The sequence below is a fragment of the Miniopterus schreibersii genome (assembly GCF_964146895.1).
Source record: "Miniopterus schreibersii genome assembly, chromosome: 18".
Taxonomy (NCBI): Eukaryota; Metazoa; Chordata; class Mammalia; order Chiroptera; family Miniopteridae; genus Miniopterus; species Miniopterus schreibersii.
In genome coordinates, this window is record NC_138121.1 from 22,929,114 (window position 1) to 22,949,635 (window position 20,522).

Here is a 20,522-nt window from a genome sequence, read left to right on the forward strand (position 1 = left end):
AAATCTTGACATTTTTAAATAGCTAAGCGAAATTGAATATTCTGAAACTCACAATACAATTGGTCAGAGGATCCCAATTTTCCTCCTGGGAGGGCAGATGGTACTGGTGTGTGCGCTGGAGCATCCCAGGCCCTGGGACATGATGACCTGAGCTATGGCTGTCACCCCAACCCTGACACACACACCCCTGTTCTGTCTTGATCCTAAGCACATGAGCGCCTAAGCTGACTGGACAAAGTCATATTCCTGAGCTACTGTCCAATGTTTTAGAGTTCAGAAGAAATTAATTTTCTCTTGTTAAAAATGTCTACACCACATCCACTTACGAATTCCTTTCCACTGGCCAAAGCTGAATCAGTGTTCTGGGGGTGGGGCTGAAAGAGCAATAACAAAACATTTCCCATTTTTTATAGCTCCCGTTCTCTCCTCCATTATTTTTTCTCAACCAGGAAACTGCTTTGGAGCATAGTAAAAGGATTACAATTTAGATAATAAGTCAGCTCTTCATAAGAACTAGCACTCCTTGTGTTATTTGGTCTCAGAATTTCAGCGGACTCGGCTGACTCTCATCTGACTACCACCTCACAGGGGAATGGCAACAATGCGTTCAATACGGTTGGGGCGAGCGAGGTCCACGAGGAGCGCTCGTCTTCATTTCCACTGGAGGGCGCTGTCTGCCTCAGTGAGATGGGACCAACTGGCATTTTGCCTGGCAAGGCATTCAATACAGAAATCTGAGTTAACCTGCACTTTGAAGTCATGGTTCTTACCTGAGCACACTATTAAAGGGGGGAAGAGAACAGTAGCTCATTCATGTCAATTCTCTAATTTTTGGGTAATGCACCTGGGCCCAGTTTACTAAAGGAATACTAGGTTTTGCCTGGAGAGATCTTTTCCCCACTCTGCATGCTAAAGCCATAGCTAACGTCATAGCAAACTGCAATTTTAGTTCTTTGAATGCCTTCATTTTTTTGTACATGCTTTCCCTCTATTCTCCCTCCGTACTTATTCACCTAACGAGGGTCAGATTCTCCTTTATGACTCAGCTTAGATGTCACTAACACCAGAAACTGTTCCAGGACTCCCTGACACTTGGTCAAGGTGACCTCCTATGTGCCCCAATTGCAACCTATACTCCTCCCATAAAACCTGATGTGCAGTTTTGTTAATTCCTAGTTTAACCATATCCCCCACTAGGCTGTAGGTGCCATGAAAGCAGGGGATGTTTCTAGCTTATTTACAGTCCCTGCATCCCCACGGTTCTGGCTCAAGTATTCTATCAGTATTACTGAAGGAATGATTGCTCTCTGTAAGTACGACTTACCTTGGGAAGGACTCTTAAGTTCCATATATAGTCTCCATTTTTTTGCCTTCCAAACATGTGCCTCAATGCTCCCATTTTTCCTCCCCACTTACCTTGTTCTCGTAATCCCTAAACGGGTCAGAAGAAAGGCCTGAGATTCCACAAAGAAAGCTGCTCCTTGCTAGTCAATATCTTCACCATCTCCAGACTCATTCTAGGATCCAGACAACTCATCTCAATTCCTGAGTCAGCTGCAAGAGAAGTGGTCAACCAAAATATTTACAGAAGGGGTATTTCTGGGATGTCTGGTGTGCTATTACGAAGCAGCAATCAGCTGGCAGGGAGGTGAGACCCCTCCCTCTTTCCAAGCAGGTAACAAAGTCCTGTTCTCTCTTGTATGTTGGCATAATAGCACAGGAGGAAGACAAGGGAATTCAGCTTTGTTTCTGGCTGGGCTAGTTATTTTGTCCGTGGAAGGACTATAATATCTTGGAACTAGAAGAACATAGGGCTGTTTATGTGACTTGATGAGAATATAATAGGAACTCGAATACAGAGTCAGAGCCATCCTGGAAAGTTACAGACTGGCATAAAATGGGATTTACCACTCAGGGTCCTTATTCTGTCATTTGACCTCTTTGCCTCAAAGACTACATCAGCAAAATGGAACTAAGCCTGCTAAGAGTCACTTGCCTTCACCAGGGGCCATTGTGAAGGCAAATGACAGAGGGCACATCAAAGCGCTTTCAAACTATGCCCAGCTAACAAAAAATTAGAGGTTATTAATTGTTAACAGAAAGGCCACAAACTGTCCCTCACCCAGTAGCCATTGTCTTTAGTTTTTAAAGGTCTGGAGATAATGTTTCACTGCTTACATCCTGACAGAGGTTTAATTAAGAAATTGAACTTACAGCAAAATTATCCTAACATGTATTAAGTGACAACCGGCAGATCCTGAGACTAAGAACTAGGTAGAAATCATTAAGGTGCAATAAAGGGGAAACAACATATACAGCTGTACTGTTTTGCTTATTTTCATACATATAATTGTGTAGATGGGAATCTACATTCAGAGTACAAGTAAATATTTTTCAGCCAATTCCTTTACATAAACTCTTTATTCGTACATAAAAAAATGTTTTTTAAATTACTGGAAACTGGCAAAACATAGGATGAGAATGTTACAAGACTGACAAAAGATACCAAACCTCAATTTCAAGAAGTACAACAAATCCCTGGCAGGATAAATACAAAGAAAACCACCCAAAATGGAACTGCAATGTATGGGTGACCCAGTTTCTCCACATCCTCACCAGCATTTGGTGGTGTCACTGTTTTTTTGTTTTTTTTTAACCCATTCTGATAGGTGTGTACAGCCATCTGTATATTCTCTTCAGTGGAAAGTCTTTTGCCCATTTTCTAACTGCATCATTTGTCTTTTCACTGTTGAGTTTTGAGACTTCTTTAATTATTTTATTATTTAGATGATATTTAAATAATGTATCTAAATGTCCTTTATCAGATACATGGTGTGCAAATGTTTGCTCCCAGTCTATAGTTTGCCTTTCAGAAATTCTCTTAACGTGGTCTTCACAGGGCAAAGTTTTTAACTTAGATGAAGTCTAATTTATTAATTTTTCCTTTTCTGTGTTGTGCTTTGGTGCTAAGTCTAAGAGCTCTTTGTTTAACCCTAGAGTATAGAGGTTTTCTCTTATATGTTTTTCTTAAAATTTTATAGTTTTACATTTTACATTTATGTCTGTGATCCATTTTTAATTAATCTGTATATAAGGTGTGAGCCTTAAGTCAAGGATTTTTTTTGGTTTTGTTTGTTTTGTTTACGGATGTTGAATTTCTCTAACACCATTTATTGAAAAAGCTATACTTCCTCCACTGAATGCTTTTGCACCTTTGTCAAAAATCATTAGGTATATTTATGTGCGATGAATTCTGTTGGATTGATCTATCTGTTTACCCTCCACTAATACCACAAAGTGTTAATCTATAATGGGTCTTGAAATTGGGCACTGTGATTTCTCCAACTTAATTCTCAGCTATTATATTTCTTTTGCTTTTCAATATAAATATTAGAATAACCTTCTCTATAATAAAAATCTTGCTGGGATTTTGTTAAGCCTGCATATCAATTTGGAGAGAAGTGACATGACCCCATTTATTTTTATGTTCTTCATTTTCTTTAATCAGTAGTTTGTCGTTTTCAGCATATAAGTCCTATGCATGTCTTGTTAGATTTATACCTGAGCATTTCATTTCTAGGAGTTGTTTCTGTAGATTATTTGGCATTTTCTACATATTCAATTGTGTCATCTCCAAATAGGAGCAGTTTTTATTTCTTCACTTCCATCTGTTTGTCTTTTATTTCCTTTTCTTGCCTTATTGCACTGGATAAAATTTCTAGCACTGTGTTAAACAAGTATAGTGAGAAAGGACATTCTTTCCTTGTTTCCGATTTTAGAAGGAATGCATTTAATCTTTCAACACTAAGAATGTTATCTATAGCTTTTTTTGTAGATGCTCTTTATAAAGTTACAGATATTTCCTTTGTTCCTAGTTTGCTGAGTGTTATTTTAAATCATGAATATTAAGTACTGTCAAATTATTTTTCTGTCATATGATTATTTTTCTTCTTTGGCCTGTTAATACAGAGAATTACACTGCCTGATTTTTGAATGGTGAACCAGCCTTGCATCCCTGGGATGAACTCCAGTTGGCAATAGTGTATAATTCTTTTTATATATTGGTAATTATATTATCAACTATTTCACTGAGGAGTCTGCATGTACTCATGGAGGATATTAACCCATAGTTTTCATCTTTCCTTTTTGTATGTGTGTGTTGAGGGGAGGGGGAAATACTCTTTGTCTGGTTTTGGAGTCAGGATAATGCTAAATTCATAAAATGAACTGGGAAGCTTTCTCCCCTCTATTCTCTTATACTTCAAACATTTCATAGAATTGCCTAGTAAACCTCCAATGGAGATTTCTCTGGGGGAATTTTTCAAACTATGAATTCAATGTCATTAATAATATAGGGTTATTCAAATTATCTATTTTATATTGGATGAATTTTTGTGGTGAGTGGTTTGAAGGAATTGGTCCATTTCATCTAAGTTGTCAACGGTATGTATGTGGAGTTGTTCATAGTGTTGCCTCTTTTTTATATCAGCAGAGTATGTATGGCATTCCATATTTCATTCATGATACTGCTAATTTGTTTTCTCCCATTGTTGTCATTGCCCATCTTGCTAGAGGTTTGTCAATTCTAATGATCTTTTCAAAGAACAAACTCTCTATTGTTTTTGTTTCAATTTTTTATCTCTGCTCTTATCTTTGTTAAATTATATTAGTTCATTAAATTACTTTGGGTTTATTTTGCTCTTCTTATTCTAAGTTCTTGATGTGAGAGCTCACATTAAGATGTTTCATCTTTTCTAAGGTAAGCATTTAGTGTTATGAATTTCTCTCTCATCACTGTTTTAGTTGTATCCCACAGTTTTGATATGCTGTATTTTTATTTTCCTTCCATTCAATGTAATTCTTTTTATCTCCCTTAAGATCTCCTCTGTGACTCGTGGATTATTTAGAAAAGTGTTGTTAATTTTCCAAGTGTTTGGAGATTTTCCTGTTATCTTTCTGTTACTGATTTCTAGCCTGACTCCACTATAACTGGAGAACATACTCTGTATGATTTCAAGTCTTTTAAATTTATTGAGGTTTGTCTAATGGCCCAGGATGTGGTCTATCTTGGTATATGCTCTATGGGCACTTGAAACAAATATGGATTCTGCTGATGTTGGACGGAGTGTTCTATGTCAACTAGATTCTGTTAGTTGATGATGTTGAGTTTTCTATCCCTGATGATTTTCTGTATGATTCTTCTATCAATTGGTCAGAAAGGGGCATTGACTTTTTAACTGTCACTGAGAATGTTTTTACTTCTTTCAATTCCATCATTTTTTGCTTTATATAATTTGCAGCTTTGTTGTTTGATGCAGACATTTTTAGATTTGCTATGTCTTCTTGGTGGAGTGACCATTTTACCATTATATGATGTTCTCTGTATTTAGCAATTTCCTTTTATCTGAAGTCTATTTATCTGATATTAATATAACCACTCTTTCTCTCTTCGGATTGTTTACATGATATATCTTTTTCCATCCTTTTATTTTCTACATTCGTATAATGTTGTATTTGGAGTCAGTTACTTGTAGACAGATGTAGTTAGGTCATGTTTTTCATCCACTATGATGATCTTTGTCTTTTTATTGGTGTATTTGGGTTGTTTATATTTAATGTAACTATTCATATGCTAGAGTGGAGGTGGCAATGCAGGCTCCCCACCTGGACTTCACTAAAACCATTGCAGGGAGTGGGGAAGGTGACTATTAACACCCAGTGGGATGAAAGTACTGACTCCCTACTCAGTCTTCTTTTACAATACCCTGGTGGGGGGAAAGGAGTAGTAGGATGTTGAGAATCTAAGTCTATACTCTCCACTTGGCCTCTGTGGCTTTTGGCTGGAAAAGAGTGGTTATTTTCTAAGTTTCTGTCTTGTTAGCTGTTCCTTTCCTGGTCTTTTGGCTAGAGAACAAGCTTTTGTTGGGGATTTTTAAAACTTCTGTGCCTGTCAACAATGCTGGGTTTACCAGAGTCTTCAGCTGGATATTTTCAAAGAATCTAGTACTTTCTGGAATGAAACCAGTACAGTACTAAGAGATGTTCTGTTTAAGTTGACAAACAATGCCTTACCTTACAAGAAAATGGGCACAAAATATATTCCATGGCTCTGTTTATAGCATTTGCCAACTAGAAAGGAATGCCAAAGATATATGGGGTGGTATAGAAAATCCCAGGAGAAAACTCAAGATTACCAAGTTACCTGAATTTCTTTGGGCAGTAGCAAATTATCAAAGAGAGAGACCTGAGAAGTAAATCAACTTATTTTGACAAAATTATGTGAAGAATTGTGGACTTTGTCTCTGCATGTACCACAAAATTTGGGGTGACTTCAGAGTACTTTTAAAAAGTAATACTCATTAATTCTTTCATTTAAATTCAAAGTTATTTAGCACTTACTGTGGGTCCAAATAAGGGGTGGGAAAAAGAGAAGGGAACAGGATAATTCACATGCGTTAAAAATGGGGCATTTTTTTTAATTAATAAGCAGAGGTTCCAATATTCAAACCAAGGTGTGCTGTCTGCCCTTGAACCTGATGGGCAGGTTTTTCTCCTATAAGGGTAAATTTTTTTATGAGAATACTTGTTAAGGAAATATTTTTTTCTCAAACTTAAAAGCAAGTATGTAGGTTAAGGATTCCATTTCATTTTTTTATTTTTTATTTAACAGCTACATATTGAGAGTTTACTAATGGTAATACACTGTGCTAGTTTTTGGAGGTAAGAAATTGAATAAGTTGATCATAGCCTCTCTTTATGAACTGGGTCACCTACCAGAGAAAATTAGAGAGATAAACAGATAAATAAAAGTGTGATGAATGTTTAAAAAAAAAAAAAAAAAAAGAATGGGGTAAGGAACATGTCAGACACTGCCAGGATACTTTATATAGCACAGCTCTGGATATTCATTATAGTCCCAAAAAGGCATAAAAATTAAACCAAGCTACCTCCAACGAATAATTAGAAGTGAAAATCGATAAGGAGAAAATGGCTCATATTCTCCTCATTGATTTCCTGTGCACAGTGAGTCAAACTTGACTGTTGGTTAGAAGTCAGTTTGGCTACTTCTTATTACTTTTTCAGCAGTTGGGTACTCCTGTCAGTGCCTTTCATTCCAGAATCTTTCTTCGCTCTAATCACAGCTGTCAGCTATCGAACGAGCCTGACACCCTGACTCCAGAAATGTGGGGATTCACACTCTATGCATATGAAGTCAGGTTCCTTCATTAAAAAGCTGATTGACATAACAGAAATGGTGCACTGCCACTGATTTTGATAAGCAAAACAAATGGCTACACAATCAAGTAGGGATCTCCTTGAACAGAAACACCTAGAGAGCCCCCAAAACAGTCAACAGCCAGTATCACTGTAAATATCTACACTTCTAGTACTTAAAATGGTAGATACAGACAATCAGTCCAGAGCTAGATCTGTGTACACACACACACACACACACACACCAGACTCCTCCCCCACAATCCTAGCTGTCCAGTCCAAGTCATCTTGGTTGGACTTCTAGGTAAGGAATGACAAACGAGACGAGTTAGCTATTGTGACCTGGAATTTTGAGAAGCATGAGTTTCTTGGAGGGAAAAGAAGATGACAAGTGACCAAAATCTCCTCCCCTGTGGAGGGGGGGAAAAAAAAAATGAAACAGAACTAGAGCTTCTCAGAGTGTTTCTGTACATAACTTAAGGTCATAAAACGAAAGACTCCGAGTACAAATGGATCATCTAATCCAACATTACCAAAAAGCTCAAAATAACTTCAGAGCCTCCCTGACAAGGGCCCATTCGGACTCCAGCTGACATGCCTCGCAATAGGGATGCCTCGTTTGGCGTGAGATCGCTTCCAGGAAATGGGGGCCCAACCTGAATCAGTATTATAGACAGACAGTCGCCACCCCACGGCCCCTATGGGGATGCCTTCCCAAACTACCGCCTGCATCTATCACTCATGTCTGCCCCCTTCAAACCCCAGGCCTTTAGGCCTCCAGACACAAAATCGTCCTGCTGCACTTCACACAGTAGTTGGTCCCGGCCTCCCAGGCTGCAAAGATGTTATCAGTGCCCTTCGAAAGGCCAAGCGGCTTCCGACCGCCCCTGCTGACCCTGAGCCCTGCTGACCCTGAGCCCTGCTGACCCCGAGCCCTGCTGACCCCGAGCCCTGCTGACCCTGAGCCCTGCTGAGCCTGAGCCCTGCTGACCCCGAGCCCTGCTGACCCCGAGCCCTGCTGAGCCTGAGCCCTGCTGACCCCGAGCCCTGCTGACCCCGAGCCCTGCTGACCCTGAGCCCTGCTGACCCCGAGCGCGGCTCCTGCACCTGCTCCGCCAGCGCCCAGACGAACGCTGGGCCATTGGTGGAACTTCCGCCACCAACAACACCGGCACTTTTTTCAGCGACTCTGAACTGTTGGACAAATAATGACCACAGAAGAAAGACCCTAACGGATTAAACCAAAATACTGGTAAACGGCAACTTTTCAACCGAGTGAAAGCCGGGGCTTCAAGGAGCTGAGAACGTGTAAGAGGAAAGGTGGCGCTCCCCCTGCTGCTTCGGGGGTGGGGAGAAAACACACATATATATGACTGTGCCATTCGATGCTGAGATATACTGCTTCTTTAATTTTAAAAAACAAACACCAAGCGCGCGCGCGCACCCCCAAGTAACCGTGTCGGGCGAGGGAACCAGCGTTGTCAGCGCCGCGCAAGGAAGCGGCCCGAGCCTCCGGACGCGGCTGAGGCCGCTGCCAGGTCTACAGGGCCCCACCCCGAGCGTCCGAGGCGCCCCTGCGCTGCGCACGCTGCGGAGCAGGTGTCACGCCGGGAGGGCGCTGCTGCTTTGGCCGCGTTCCGTCCGTCTGCCGAGCGGGAAGGCTCCCGGGCCCGAGGAGAGCTGGCACGTGGCGGCGGTCTTGAGTGAGGAAGTGGCTGTTAATTAATGCGTACCTCAAAGAACGAGGGAGGGAATGAAGGCACGCACGCACGAATGACCCGCAGCAGCCGGCCTAAGCCCCCGCTCCGTTCGGCTTTGCTCCGCTGCGGGGCTCCCCGGCCCTCAACGCCCCGCGGGTGCGCGGGGAAACCAGGTGAGCGCCCAGAGCCGCGAGCGCCAAACCCCGCCTACGGCAGCCGGGAGGAGCCAGGCCCGGCTGGGCGGAAAGGCCCCCTGCGGCGGCCGCCCGGCCCTTTGCGCAGGCGCGGGCTCCCCGGCTTCCGGGGGCGCACTTCCTCCTCCGTCTCCTAGCAACGGCTGGAAGCGTTGTTGACAACCCAGGCAGCCGTAGAGCCGGACTGAGCCCGGAGTTTTCGCCGCCGGCGCGATGGTAAATCTGGGGTCTCCGTCCGCGAGCCGCAGCTGCAAGGGCGCGGACCCGCGTGGGCCTTCGCTGTCCCGAGGTCCAGCAGGCGGGGGTCTCCGGAAGCTTCTTGGGAGGGAGACTAGGAGACCCCTAGAGGGCCGAGAGGGCGGCCATGGGGGCGGGGAGGAAGAAGTCCACATGGGGAGCGCTGTCTTGGGGCCTAGGCACCTAAGGGAGTGATTTTTGGAGGTGGTCCTTGGGGAGGGGCGATATCGAGAAAGAGAAGAGAGACCCTGAGGGGATGAAAGTCCCTGTGGGGGGTGAGAGATCTCGACCACGAGGAAAGTGTGAAAAGGGGAGGAAGGGGACGGAGAGGAAAAATCACCCCGAAAGGAAAGGAAGAGGGGGGCAGGGGGCGCAAAGCAGTGGAGAGAGGGGAGAAGGAAGAGAGATTGAGAGGGAAGAAAATAAACGAAGAGAACGGAGGGAAGAGGAAAGGGAGGGGAGAGAATAAATAGGGAGGGAGGGAGGGAAAGGGAAAGGAAAGTGGAGATGGGGAAGTTTGAAGAGGAGCAAGGTGAAAGCAAAGAGTTTTAAGAGGAATGGGAAGGGGGTGGGGATCCAGAGATTGTAGCAGGAGGGCTCGGAAAGCAAGAAAGACGAGAACTGGGAAAAGGGAAGGAAAGTTTAGGGAAAGCAGAGAGAGGCGTTGGGGAGAGAAGTGAAAGAGAAAGGGGTGAACGAGGCAGCGATGGTAAGGGGCTGTGGACATTGTCTTAGAGATGGCAATGAGGTAATAAATTCCTGATCCCCTGTACAGCTATTATGCTTTAAGTGCAGTATTTCCCAAAATGAAATGCAAACATTCGTTGTTATGGGAGGCCGTTATAATGCTGTCATTTCACATTGTCAAATTTTCACTCAAGAATAGACTTCAGGCTTGGGGGGTTTTATTAGGGTAGAATATAATAATATGATTCACCCCTTGTTTTCCTTGGTTATTTCTGTTTATGACTAATAACACCAGGTTTCCATTTCTGGTAGTGATGTATAATTTCCTTTGAAAATGCATTCACTTAAGCTTTTAGCAGTGAGGTCATTTAAAGGACGTGCTAGGTAAATCATATAGATGGTATTCATAATGTCATTCATAATGTCACAAATTGTGACTCTAGCACATAAATGCCTGAAATTTAGAAAACACCTCTATAGTGGTAACAAAAGAGGAAATAACTTTTCCCACTCACATCAGGTGCAAAAGAAAACTGTCTTGCCTAAATAACATAATGTTCACTTGTACAGTGTTGGGAGGGGGAAAAATATCGCAAACCCTCAAGAGACTCTGCAGAATAATGTCTGAATTCAGAATATCCAGTAGTTACTCAGTTATGAACAATATGCAGGTTTGGAAAAGATGATTCTTGCTGTTAGCATTTGTAGAAGGGAAAAAAACCGCTACAGTGTAGTTTATGCATAAAATTCAATCAGAAGGCTGAGGTTAATACCCAGGGATGGGGTTCTAACATAATCATTCATGGTTGAACATTCAGCTTGCACTGAGAAACAGGCCATAGTTACCAAGCGATTCCTGGAATCCTGGAATATGTTTTTACAGAATATCCTCAATTTAATCATCTGAACTCCCAAATAGGTAACATCTAGGACTGAAAAATAAGATTTATCATTAAGGGACACTTTTAGACAGAGGGTGGCATGATATAACTCTATAAATGTTAAAGTACTACAATGTAAAAAGGGAATTTTTCATATAAATATGGAAAGATCAATGAGTGAAAGATGATCTGGAGCAGATTTCTGTCCAATGTAAAGAATACTTTTCCAGTAAGTAGAAAAAAATGGAATGAGCTCTTGTGAGGCAGTAAGCTTTCTGACTGTAGAGGAGTTCAAGCCAAGAGACGTGTCAGGGTTGTCAGCCAGGGGTCCTAGGTAGGCTTGTATATGGGACTGGAGAGTTTCCAAGCTCTCTTCCAAAAGTCTGAGATTATAGTATCTAGTACCTTAGGTTAAAGAAATAGGAGAGTAGTGCTCTTTCCAAATATTATTCTCTATAGGATTGGGGTCACCACAAACAACCTTTTGGTTACTTGCCATCTTGATCTCTTCCAGGCAGAAGTGGAGGAAACCCTAAAGAGGATACAAAGCCATAAAGGGGTTATTGGAACAATGGTTGTAAATGCAGAAGGTAAATACATCACCGGCTGCCTTCTTGACCTGCAGAAGCCAACCAAGCCCCTGATTGTTGTGCCATGCCTTAAGACAAGCATCTTAGAATTTGAACTCAAAAGCATATTCTGTATATTTTAGTTATAACATTTACTTACCAAACACCTATTGAGTATTACATGCCAAGCACTCTGCTAAGAACTAGGGATATAAATGTGAATAAGACATGTCTAAAAATGTCTACATATTGCTAAGAAACACTATACCTTGTCTAATTTTGAAAGCTTTGGTAACTCTCTTCTAACATTTCAGGAGTACCAGTGAGACTTCTATATTGAAGACAGGAAAAATATCATTGTTGGCAGTTTTTGTTTTAACATGGTAGAGGGTACAGAGGTTTGGCCTTCATTTTAAATGAAATTGTTCCTTTACCATATTTAATAAAATTCTTTAAGAATTAGTTGAAATTTATAGTATAGTTTTTGTGGTTATAGTATAAGAAAGGCCAGTACATTTCCACCTATGAAACCTGTAGATTTATACCAGAAAGTTGCTCTCACTCCACAGTGCCTATTAATCCACAAAGCATTTATCTGGCACATTGCCTGCCCCAGGTTCAGCTATGGTGGCAACCTCTTAAAGGCTCTTGCTCATTTCATTGCTAAATCAGGCATTTGTAAGGGCAAGAGGTGCCACAAATCCCAGAGTATTTGTTGAAATAAGAGTAGTTACTTCATATAATTCATGGTGCAACCATGGGATTGGCACATTGCCAACCCAGTGCTTGGCAACAGAACCTCACAGCTAATCATTATTTTGAGCAAATCCATCAATATTTATTGATGGCTTTAAATCTTAAACAATTTAAAGTCTGTTTAAACTCTGAACTTCAATCCCTTATTATTAAAAATGGAAAATAACCTACTTTACTGATGGTTGTGATAAGTGAAATAATAATTTTCAAGTGCCTGGCACAATACCCAACACTTAATATAATTATAAATAAATAGTTCTGAGAATGTGGGGGTTTTTAACTGATTTGTACAGATAAAACATCTGATGTGTTTTACAAAATTAAATGAAATATAACATCAAATGAATATAATAAATACTCCCAGCTAGAGTGATCAGAAGAGAGTGGACTTAAGATCAGCCCTATAGTTAAGTCCAGATCTATGTCTAATATTTCCAGGAAGCAATCCAACCCTAGTGCTTGGTTCTGGTGGAACTGATTTTAGGTCCAAGCATTTACATAAACTCTGCCACCTCCTAAGATGGGTTAATCTTTGCCACTCCACAGAGGTGCTATATTCCTTTCCTTTGGCTGCCGTAACAAAGTACTACGTACCTAGTGGCTTAAAAAAAAGCTATTCTCTCTCAGTTCTGGAAGCTAGAAGTTGAAATAAAGATGTCATCAGGGCCAAGCTGTCTTTGGAGGCTCTACTACAAGATCCTTCCTTGCCTGTCTCCCAGTTTCTGGTGGTTTCCAGCAATCATTGGCATGCTTGGCTTGTAGATGCATCCCTCCAATCTCCATCTCCATCATCTTCTCCGTGTTTCTGTTTTTCTTCTTATAAAGAAAAGACACCAGTCATTGGATAAGGGTCCACCTTAATTCAGTGTGACTTCATCTTAACTCATCACATCTGCAAAGACCCTATCTCCAAATAAGGTCACATTCTGAGGTTTAGGTTAAACCTGAATTGTGTGCGTATTGGGGGGTGGGGCACACACTATTCAGCCCAATATAGGTGCATTCATACGTGACATCCAGGTCAGCTCACCTGTGTGTTACTTTGGAAGATCTTAGTCTCAAGTACATAATCTTGGCAATATGCATCAGATGTCTGAACAGATATATCCATACCCTTTGATCTGTAATTCCACTCCTAGGAATTTATCCTAAGAAGTGATGAAGAAAGATTTAGGTACAAAAGATACTCACTGAGGCATCATACAGAATAGCAATATATAAACAGAGAAATAAGTAAATAAACTTATTCCAGTGATTTTCAACCAGTGTGCCACAGAATTTTTAAAACATGCAGTACCTGACTATTTAGTCAGGGGCACTGACCTCTTTTCTCTTAGATTGTCAAATTAAAAAACAAAAACAAAAAAAGACAGCCAACAGAACAATAGCCATCTCATGTGAATAAATCTAAATTATACCATTTTTTTTTTTGTCAGATCGGCAAAAAAAATGTATTTTTGGTGTGCTGCAGAATTTTTGCAATTGGTTTGTGTGCCATGAGATGAAAAAGGTTGAAAATCGCTGATCTATCCCAACAGTAGGGGAAATTTTAAATTAGCTATGTAATATTTACTTGATGAACTATTTCTCTATTTAAAATGCTGAAGAATATTTAGACTCATGGGAAACTATTCATAATAGTAGATGAAAAAAATCAGGAAACATAGCAGTACCCAACATTTTCTAATCAAAAATACAGCCAAGCACACATGTAGAAACTTAAAATAAATATGGAAGAAAAGGTTGAGATGTTTTACGGTAATTATCTCCAAGAGGCAGAATTAAAAGTGATTTTTATATTATTTTCCTGGGGTTTCGTAACATTTTTCTCGTACAAAAGCAACAAAATATTATTTTTAAGACCCATTAACTTCTTCTAATTAACCTCTACTTTGATAAGGTTGTGTTAGGATTCAGGGCACTCTTCTGAAATCCAAATTAGCCTTTTCCCTAAAAATATAAATGAGGGGTTTATTTTTACGGTCAGATTATTAATAACCAGAGTATAAGACAAGGATGTTTATTAATAGAATGTGGTATAAGTTATGTGACCAGAATGTAATAAAATACTCCATTTCAACAGCCTACTCCATTTTAGATGAAAGTGCCATTTATTATAGTGCAGCTTTGTAGCTTTCAGAAGTCCCATGAAATTTGATACTGAAAATATTTAACTAAGATGGTGTTTATGTGGTCTTGTTCTCTGCTAGTGGTGTTAGTCCACTAAGTCTAGGCAAATCATTTTAACATATTTTCAGGTGTTATTTGTGGTTACGCAGGCCGCCTACCATGTTTATACATTTGGACCTTTTCATATGCCAAGTTAAATAGAGTTTTGTGGTTTCACCGTTATTGAAACATAGACTTCCTTTTCGTGACAATAAAGGAGACTTATCATTTTAGCCCAAGGCTGAATGGTATAGGTTTTTGTTAGAGAAGACTCTGTGTTAGCATTGATTTCCCATTTAGAAAACCATTCATTATTTACAATGATACAGCACTGATCATTGAATTAGAATGTGTATATATAGGGTATCCCCAAAATGTATACGCACACTTTGAATAATTATTAAGACAGTGTTTATTAAAATACATTTCTTTTTCTAAATTGGGCTGTCAGCTCTTAAAGTGTGTATACATTTTTTGGGACACTGTGTCTGTGTGTGTGTATGTATATATGTGTGTGTGAGTGTGCGTATATATTTCCCAGGCAGTCACACCTGTCATATATTCTTATGGATATAAGCCTGATTTCTGTAGGATCTTAATTTTAAATATTCTTGACATTTCTAACAACTTATCCTTTGACTTTCATTAGATATTATCAGCCATCCAGCCAACTCCTTTTATTTTTGAAATACAATCTATCAACCAAAGAACAAATATACAGTGGAAGAGTACCAGCGTACTGGGATCATAAAGAGTCGTTTTAAAACAGTGCCATAAATTCAGCAATATCAAATTCATGCTCTCTGTTCCAAAGTTCCATTTTAGGAATTTATCCTATGCATATATGCAAATGGGAGATGGCATGCACAAGGACATACTCTGCAGCCTTGTTTATAAAAGTCAGAGATGGGGAACAGCCTAGATGCAAGTCAGGAGGATGCGTTAGTTAAGCGTATTACAAAGCATCCACTCGACAGTCCTATTACGTAGTCATTAACGTGAATGACCTAGCCTTGTGGGTACTGAATGGAACCATTTCCAAAGTACATTAAATGAAAAAAATGGGTGCAAAATAGAGAATGATACGATTAAAGAATACAAGCACATACCTACTTTAAAAGGCTTAGAGGCCCTCGGGAAGAGTACCAGAGAGACCCGGAGCAGTGGTTACCTCTCAGAAGGGGAAGTGGGAGAGTTTTACACCATCTGCCAAAATTACTTCTTAACAAATTATTTTTTAATTACCTTGCATGGCACCAAGCAAGAGCTCCATAAATCTTTGTTGACTGATTTTTTTTTCAAGTGTCTATAGGGGATATGAAAAAGTCCAAGACTTTCCACAGTGTGCACTTACTACTCAGAAAGGCCGGCTGCTTTATTTATCGCCTTGGATCAGGAAAAGACTAGCTAAATAGGTCTGAGCATCTGATTCATATCTTGTCATCTGCATTTTAAATAATTTATTCTGGTTGTATTTCTTGTTTTGACACTGAGCAATGCAGACTTTGTAGGTAGTCACTATTCAGGATGCAAAATAAAACTGTTCATCAAAAAAGGGCTCTTACAAGGTTGAGTGCTTGCTACGTTCCACTCTCCTGCCTGTTAAAGACACATGCTGTGGGATGTGTCATCAGCCGTGAAAGACAAAACTGACTTCTGGGGGGAGGTGGCCAACAAATAATAATACGAAAATTAACAAGTGTAGATGGAACCTTGTTCATTGAGTAGGTTTTCCTGTAAATATTGCCCTCCTATTGTTTTACTCTAAGACCTATTCTAGAGAGAACACTTTTCATAAAAAAGAAAGCAGTTAATCTGTTTCAGAGTCAGAATTGAGACTCTCAAAGTTTCATGGAAAACAGCTAAAATCCCAAGTTTGTGATGCTGTTCCACTGTTGAAGTGCTCATCTCGTTCAAGAGTTTCTGAAATTACATTCTCTGAGGGAAAACTAAGAGTCACGTTAGCCTCTTATTGATTGGCCTCAGTTCGAGTACCTGAGGAGTCTAACAGTGATCCCTAACTCACCTTCATATGTCCCCCTAAATTAAAGGCAAATTTGCAAATCAAATTTCTGGGATTCCCTGGCTATGCGGTAGTTCTCAAAATAATACGAAAACCACTTCTGATTAGATACAATATATGAAAAATACCTAGCACAGAGCCTGTTACTTAATGAGCACTGAGCGCTGAGTGACCCGAATTAAACTAGATTGATTTGAACTGAATTGAATTATACTTGCATATTTGTCTGGCTAGATTTTTCCAGTTAAATTAATAGGTTCTATTTTAAACACATATCATAGAGCAATAGAGCACACAAGTAGCCAAATTTAATAATACTTATACCAGGAATGAGGGCAAACCAGGAAATGCCCAGCGAAACTACAGTGTCTTTGTCGCTGTGTTTTCTAATATAAAATTTTAAGTTTTGCTAAATACTGTATGTTACAAAGAAACTCCCAAAGTCCCTTTTGCTACACTGTCCAGCATATGCAGGGATACCGCCTTCTAACTCTGGCCTTGGGAGGAAACCAGCACCACATCAAACACCAAGCATTTCAAAGCAGACTCTCCATAATCAGGACACTTGGAATGCATTTTGTCTAGTAGTAGTATGTTCACTTAGTACTGAAATAATCATTTAACAACTTACAAAAGATTTGTGCACAGAAATGTTCATCACACCATTAGCTACAAAAACAAAAACCACGATACCTAATAATCCAACAGTAGCGATTGATTATAATATATCCATAAAATAGTAAAATGTACAGCCGTTCAAAATAATATGGATGACATTGTCATGGACAACTTGTATATTGTCATTTAAATGAAGAAAAAAGCAATCACCAAATTTATAATTACAGTTTGACCCAAGTATTTTTTTTTAATCTCACCCAAGGATATGTTTAGAGAAAGAGAGAGAGACTGATATGAGAGAGACAAACATCGATGGGTTGCCTCCCATACATGCCCTGACCAAGGATCAAACCCGAAACCTGAGTCTGTGCCTGACCAGAAATCAAACCCACTACCTCTTGGTGTACAGGAGGACGCTCCAACCAACTGGGCTGCCCAGCCAGGGCTGACCCAAGTATTTTTTTTAAATCTGTGCAGAAACAACAGATTGGAAGAAAATAAACTAAAATTGTTACAGTGAGTAATGCCAGCCATCGCTTTTTCTTCCTCCTAACAATTATAACTGGTTTCCATATTTCTGGAATGTGCATATTACTTTTATAATAAAATAAAAAAATTTTAACACCAAATTAAATCTCATAACAGGCATTCCGATCCGAACAACCTTGGACAACTCAACAACAGTTCAATATGCAGGTCTTCTCCATCAGCTGACTATGAAAGCCAGGAGCACAGTCCGTGATATTGATCCTCAGAATGACCTCACCTTTCTTAGGATCAGATCAAAGAAACACGAAATCATGGTGGCTCCAGGTAATTTGGCATTTTATTTCATATTTAAAGCATCTTTCTACTTTACCATATGAAAGCTCTGTTTCAGAGAACAAGGAGTATAGGTTTTAATATGCAACATGACACGTCATGTTCTTCAATTATAAAATGAAGACATGTTTGCATCTGAAAATTCCATCTTGAAAGTTGTGTGACATTAGTGATGAATTTGACCTTTGAAGAAGATGAGTTTTGCCCACTTGCATTTATCATTAGTATTTTAAAAATTTAGGAGATGTAGGTCTCATGCAGGGTGAACGTAGCACACAGATTTTCTCTAGAGTGGGATAAATGCCTCCTGTCCAGGGGACCAAATGGGGGTGGATCAAAGGCCTATAGATTCTTAAATCCCCCTCGTGAGGAGCTCACATCGTCCTGGCCTACCCAAAGAGAGCAGCCACCAAAATACTTCTTTCCATGAAGGAAAGGCATTTCCAGTGTTGGTAGATGTCAGTGTGAAACAAGACTCATGCTCCTAGACCTAGTCCAGAATAAACTTCTCCCCAGTAGTACATCTATAGAATCAGAATTACCCATAAACTAAATAAAGCTTTTTCTACACCTGCATTCTCACCCTGGCTGTACATTGGAACCACTTGGAGAGCTTTACAGAAATGATTGATTGATACCAGGACTGTACCCCAGACCAATGGAATCAGAATATCTGGGGCTGGGCCCCAGGTAATGGTATTTTTTTAAAGCTCAACAGGTGATTCTGATGTGCATCCAGTGTGGAAAGCCCCTGGTCTACACAAGGTCCAAGTGATGTTTCAAAGAGAAAAGCAGATTAGCTAAAGTATTCATTTATTATATTTAATTTTCCGAGTGGATTAATTCTGCCCGTATCTTTCCACAGATAAGGAATATCTTCTGATTGTCATTCAGAATCCATGTGAATAGCCCTGCTACGGCCAAGTCCCTCCTGTGACACCGTGTTGCAAACACCTTGCGTGTTAACAATTCCTAAGATTCCATTCCAACTTAACTGATCTTTTTTGGACTTAACTGATTCTTTTCTATTTTTACATTTAAACTATTGCCCGTGTCTCATTTAGTCCCTTTTGAATGTATTGTAAAGTTGTGATTTAGCTATATAATAAATAAATTCTAGTATGTATGTCTCTTTTCTTATAATACACAAAGTGCAGCATTATAGTGAGAAGACAGCCTTCCTCGCAGGAGCTCTTTTAGTCGAGAAGTCAACTGTCACCGAGCGTCAGTAGGGAAGTATGATTTTGGCCGTTTTGTTAACATGCCAAGGAGATGCACGGGGCACCGCGGGAACTACCAGGGAAGTCCCAGCCCTCCAGGAGTGTTGGGTGCTTTCCCAGGCTCAGTGAGGACAGGGCAAGATCAGAAGCGTTGTTCGCAGCCAGGCCAGCACCACAGCCAAGCTTGCAGAACTCGGGACTGTGCTTCCATCGCCCCAGCCTGAGGTCTCGGGCAGGGGTGCATACTTCAGAGGCTCACTAGATGACTCCAGAGGGTTTCGTTTTTACTAAATAATTCAAACATTCAGAAGATGATGAAAATCAAACAAAAAATAGAACAGATTTCCAAAACCCATATAGAACAGATATTAATATTTTGCCATATTTGCCTTATAGCCTCTCTCTTTTAAATTAAGCTTTTTCATTTTGAGATGACTGAGGATTCACGTCAAATTGTTAAAAAATAACATAGAGGTCCTGTGTACCCTTCACCCAGTTTCCCACTATGGCAACATCTTTCAAAATTACAGGACAAGATCTCAAGCAGGAAATTGACACTGATTCAGTCCAGGTACAGAGCATTTCCATCGCCACCAGGGTCCCTCATGGTGTCCTTCACTAGCAATCCGCCAGCCCCTGACCCCTGGCCACCACTAATCTGCCCTATTTCTGTAACACTGTCACATCAAGAAGATTATATAAATGGAATAATACAGTATATAGCCTTTTGGAATTGACTTTTTTCGCTCAGCATAATTCCCTTGAGATTCATTCAAAAAATAAGAAATAAAACATTGCAGATACAGCCACAGCCTGCACCTCCTGTGGTTCCTCTGTCCCCTCCTCCTAGAGGACTCAGAAGGCACACCTCACTCTGCACCAGGGTCCACAGGAGCCCACACCTGAGTTCCTAAAATACCTCCACAGGCCAAGCGTGAGGAATGGTGCACAGTAGGTTTACTAGTTCAACCAAACCCATGGCCCCAGCTTGCACCCTGTGAGGCTACCATGGCCAACGCAAGCAGACAGTGATCTGAGCAGAAAGGAAGGGCTGAGGCAAACCCCTCAGGTTAAAGGGGTTGACTCTCCAAGTGGTGATGGGAGAGGAGACGGGTTACCGATGGAACTCACCCAAGGCTTAGAGAGACAATGGACCCACGCCTATCCATGCAACAGATGTCTGAGCCCCACTGCAGATCCAGTACTCCTGGGGGTGGGGCCCACAGGGGTGTATTTGGAATATACTCACCAGGTAATTGCAATGACCTCCAGCCTGAGATAAACTCAATGGTGGTCAAGAACAAAGGCTTGAGAGGAGTCCTGGGTTCCTCTCATTCTGGCTCTGCCATTTGTAAGCAAGTCTTGCTGTTGAGAATCAGCTGAGCTGATGCAGCTAAAGAGCACTCACTCGAGTGCTCAACAAGTGTTAGC

At 40.6% G+C, this 20,522-nt stretch overlaps 2 protein-coding genes across 2 annotated transcripts in view; one reads left to right on the forward strand and one right to left on the reverse strand.

Annotated features, from left to right (window-relative positions):
• The window catches only part of LOC308547363 (uncharacterized protein), a 645,955-nt gene extending 636,941 nt beyond the window's left edge, over nt 1-9,014 (reverse strand). The window contains exons 1-2 of the mRNA XM_081117608.1: nt 8,949-9,014; nt 1,417-1,554 (exon numbers count right to left, since the gene is read on the reverse strand). The gene's annotated coding sequence lies outside the window, so the exon portion shown is untranslated. The remainder of the gene's footprint in view (nt 1-1,416; nt 1,555-8,948) is intronic.
• DYNLRB2 (dynein light chain roadblock-type 2) lies at nt 8,606-19,901 on the forward strand. Its single transcript, XM_081117609.1, has 4 exons — nt 8,606-9,325; nt 11,429-11,504; nt 17,695-17,862; nt 18,737-19,901. Exons 1-4 carry the CDS (start codon nt 9,323-9,325, stop codon nt 18,778-18,780), a joined length of 291 nt encoding a protein of 96 aa, XP_080973735.1. The 5' UTR covers nt 8,606-9,322; the 3' UTR covers nt 18,781-19,901.
• Nucleotides 19,902-20,522: the final 621 nt, after the last annotated feature.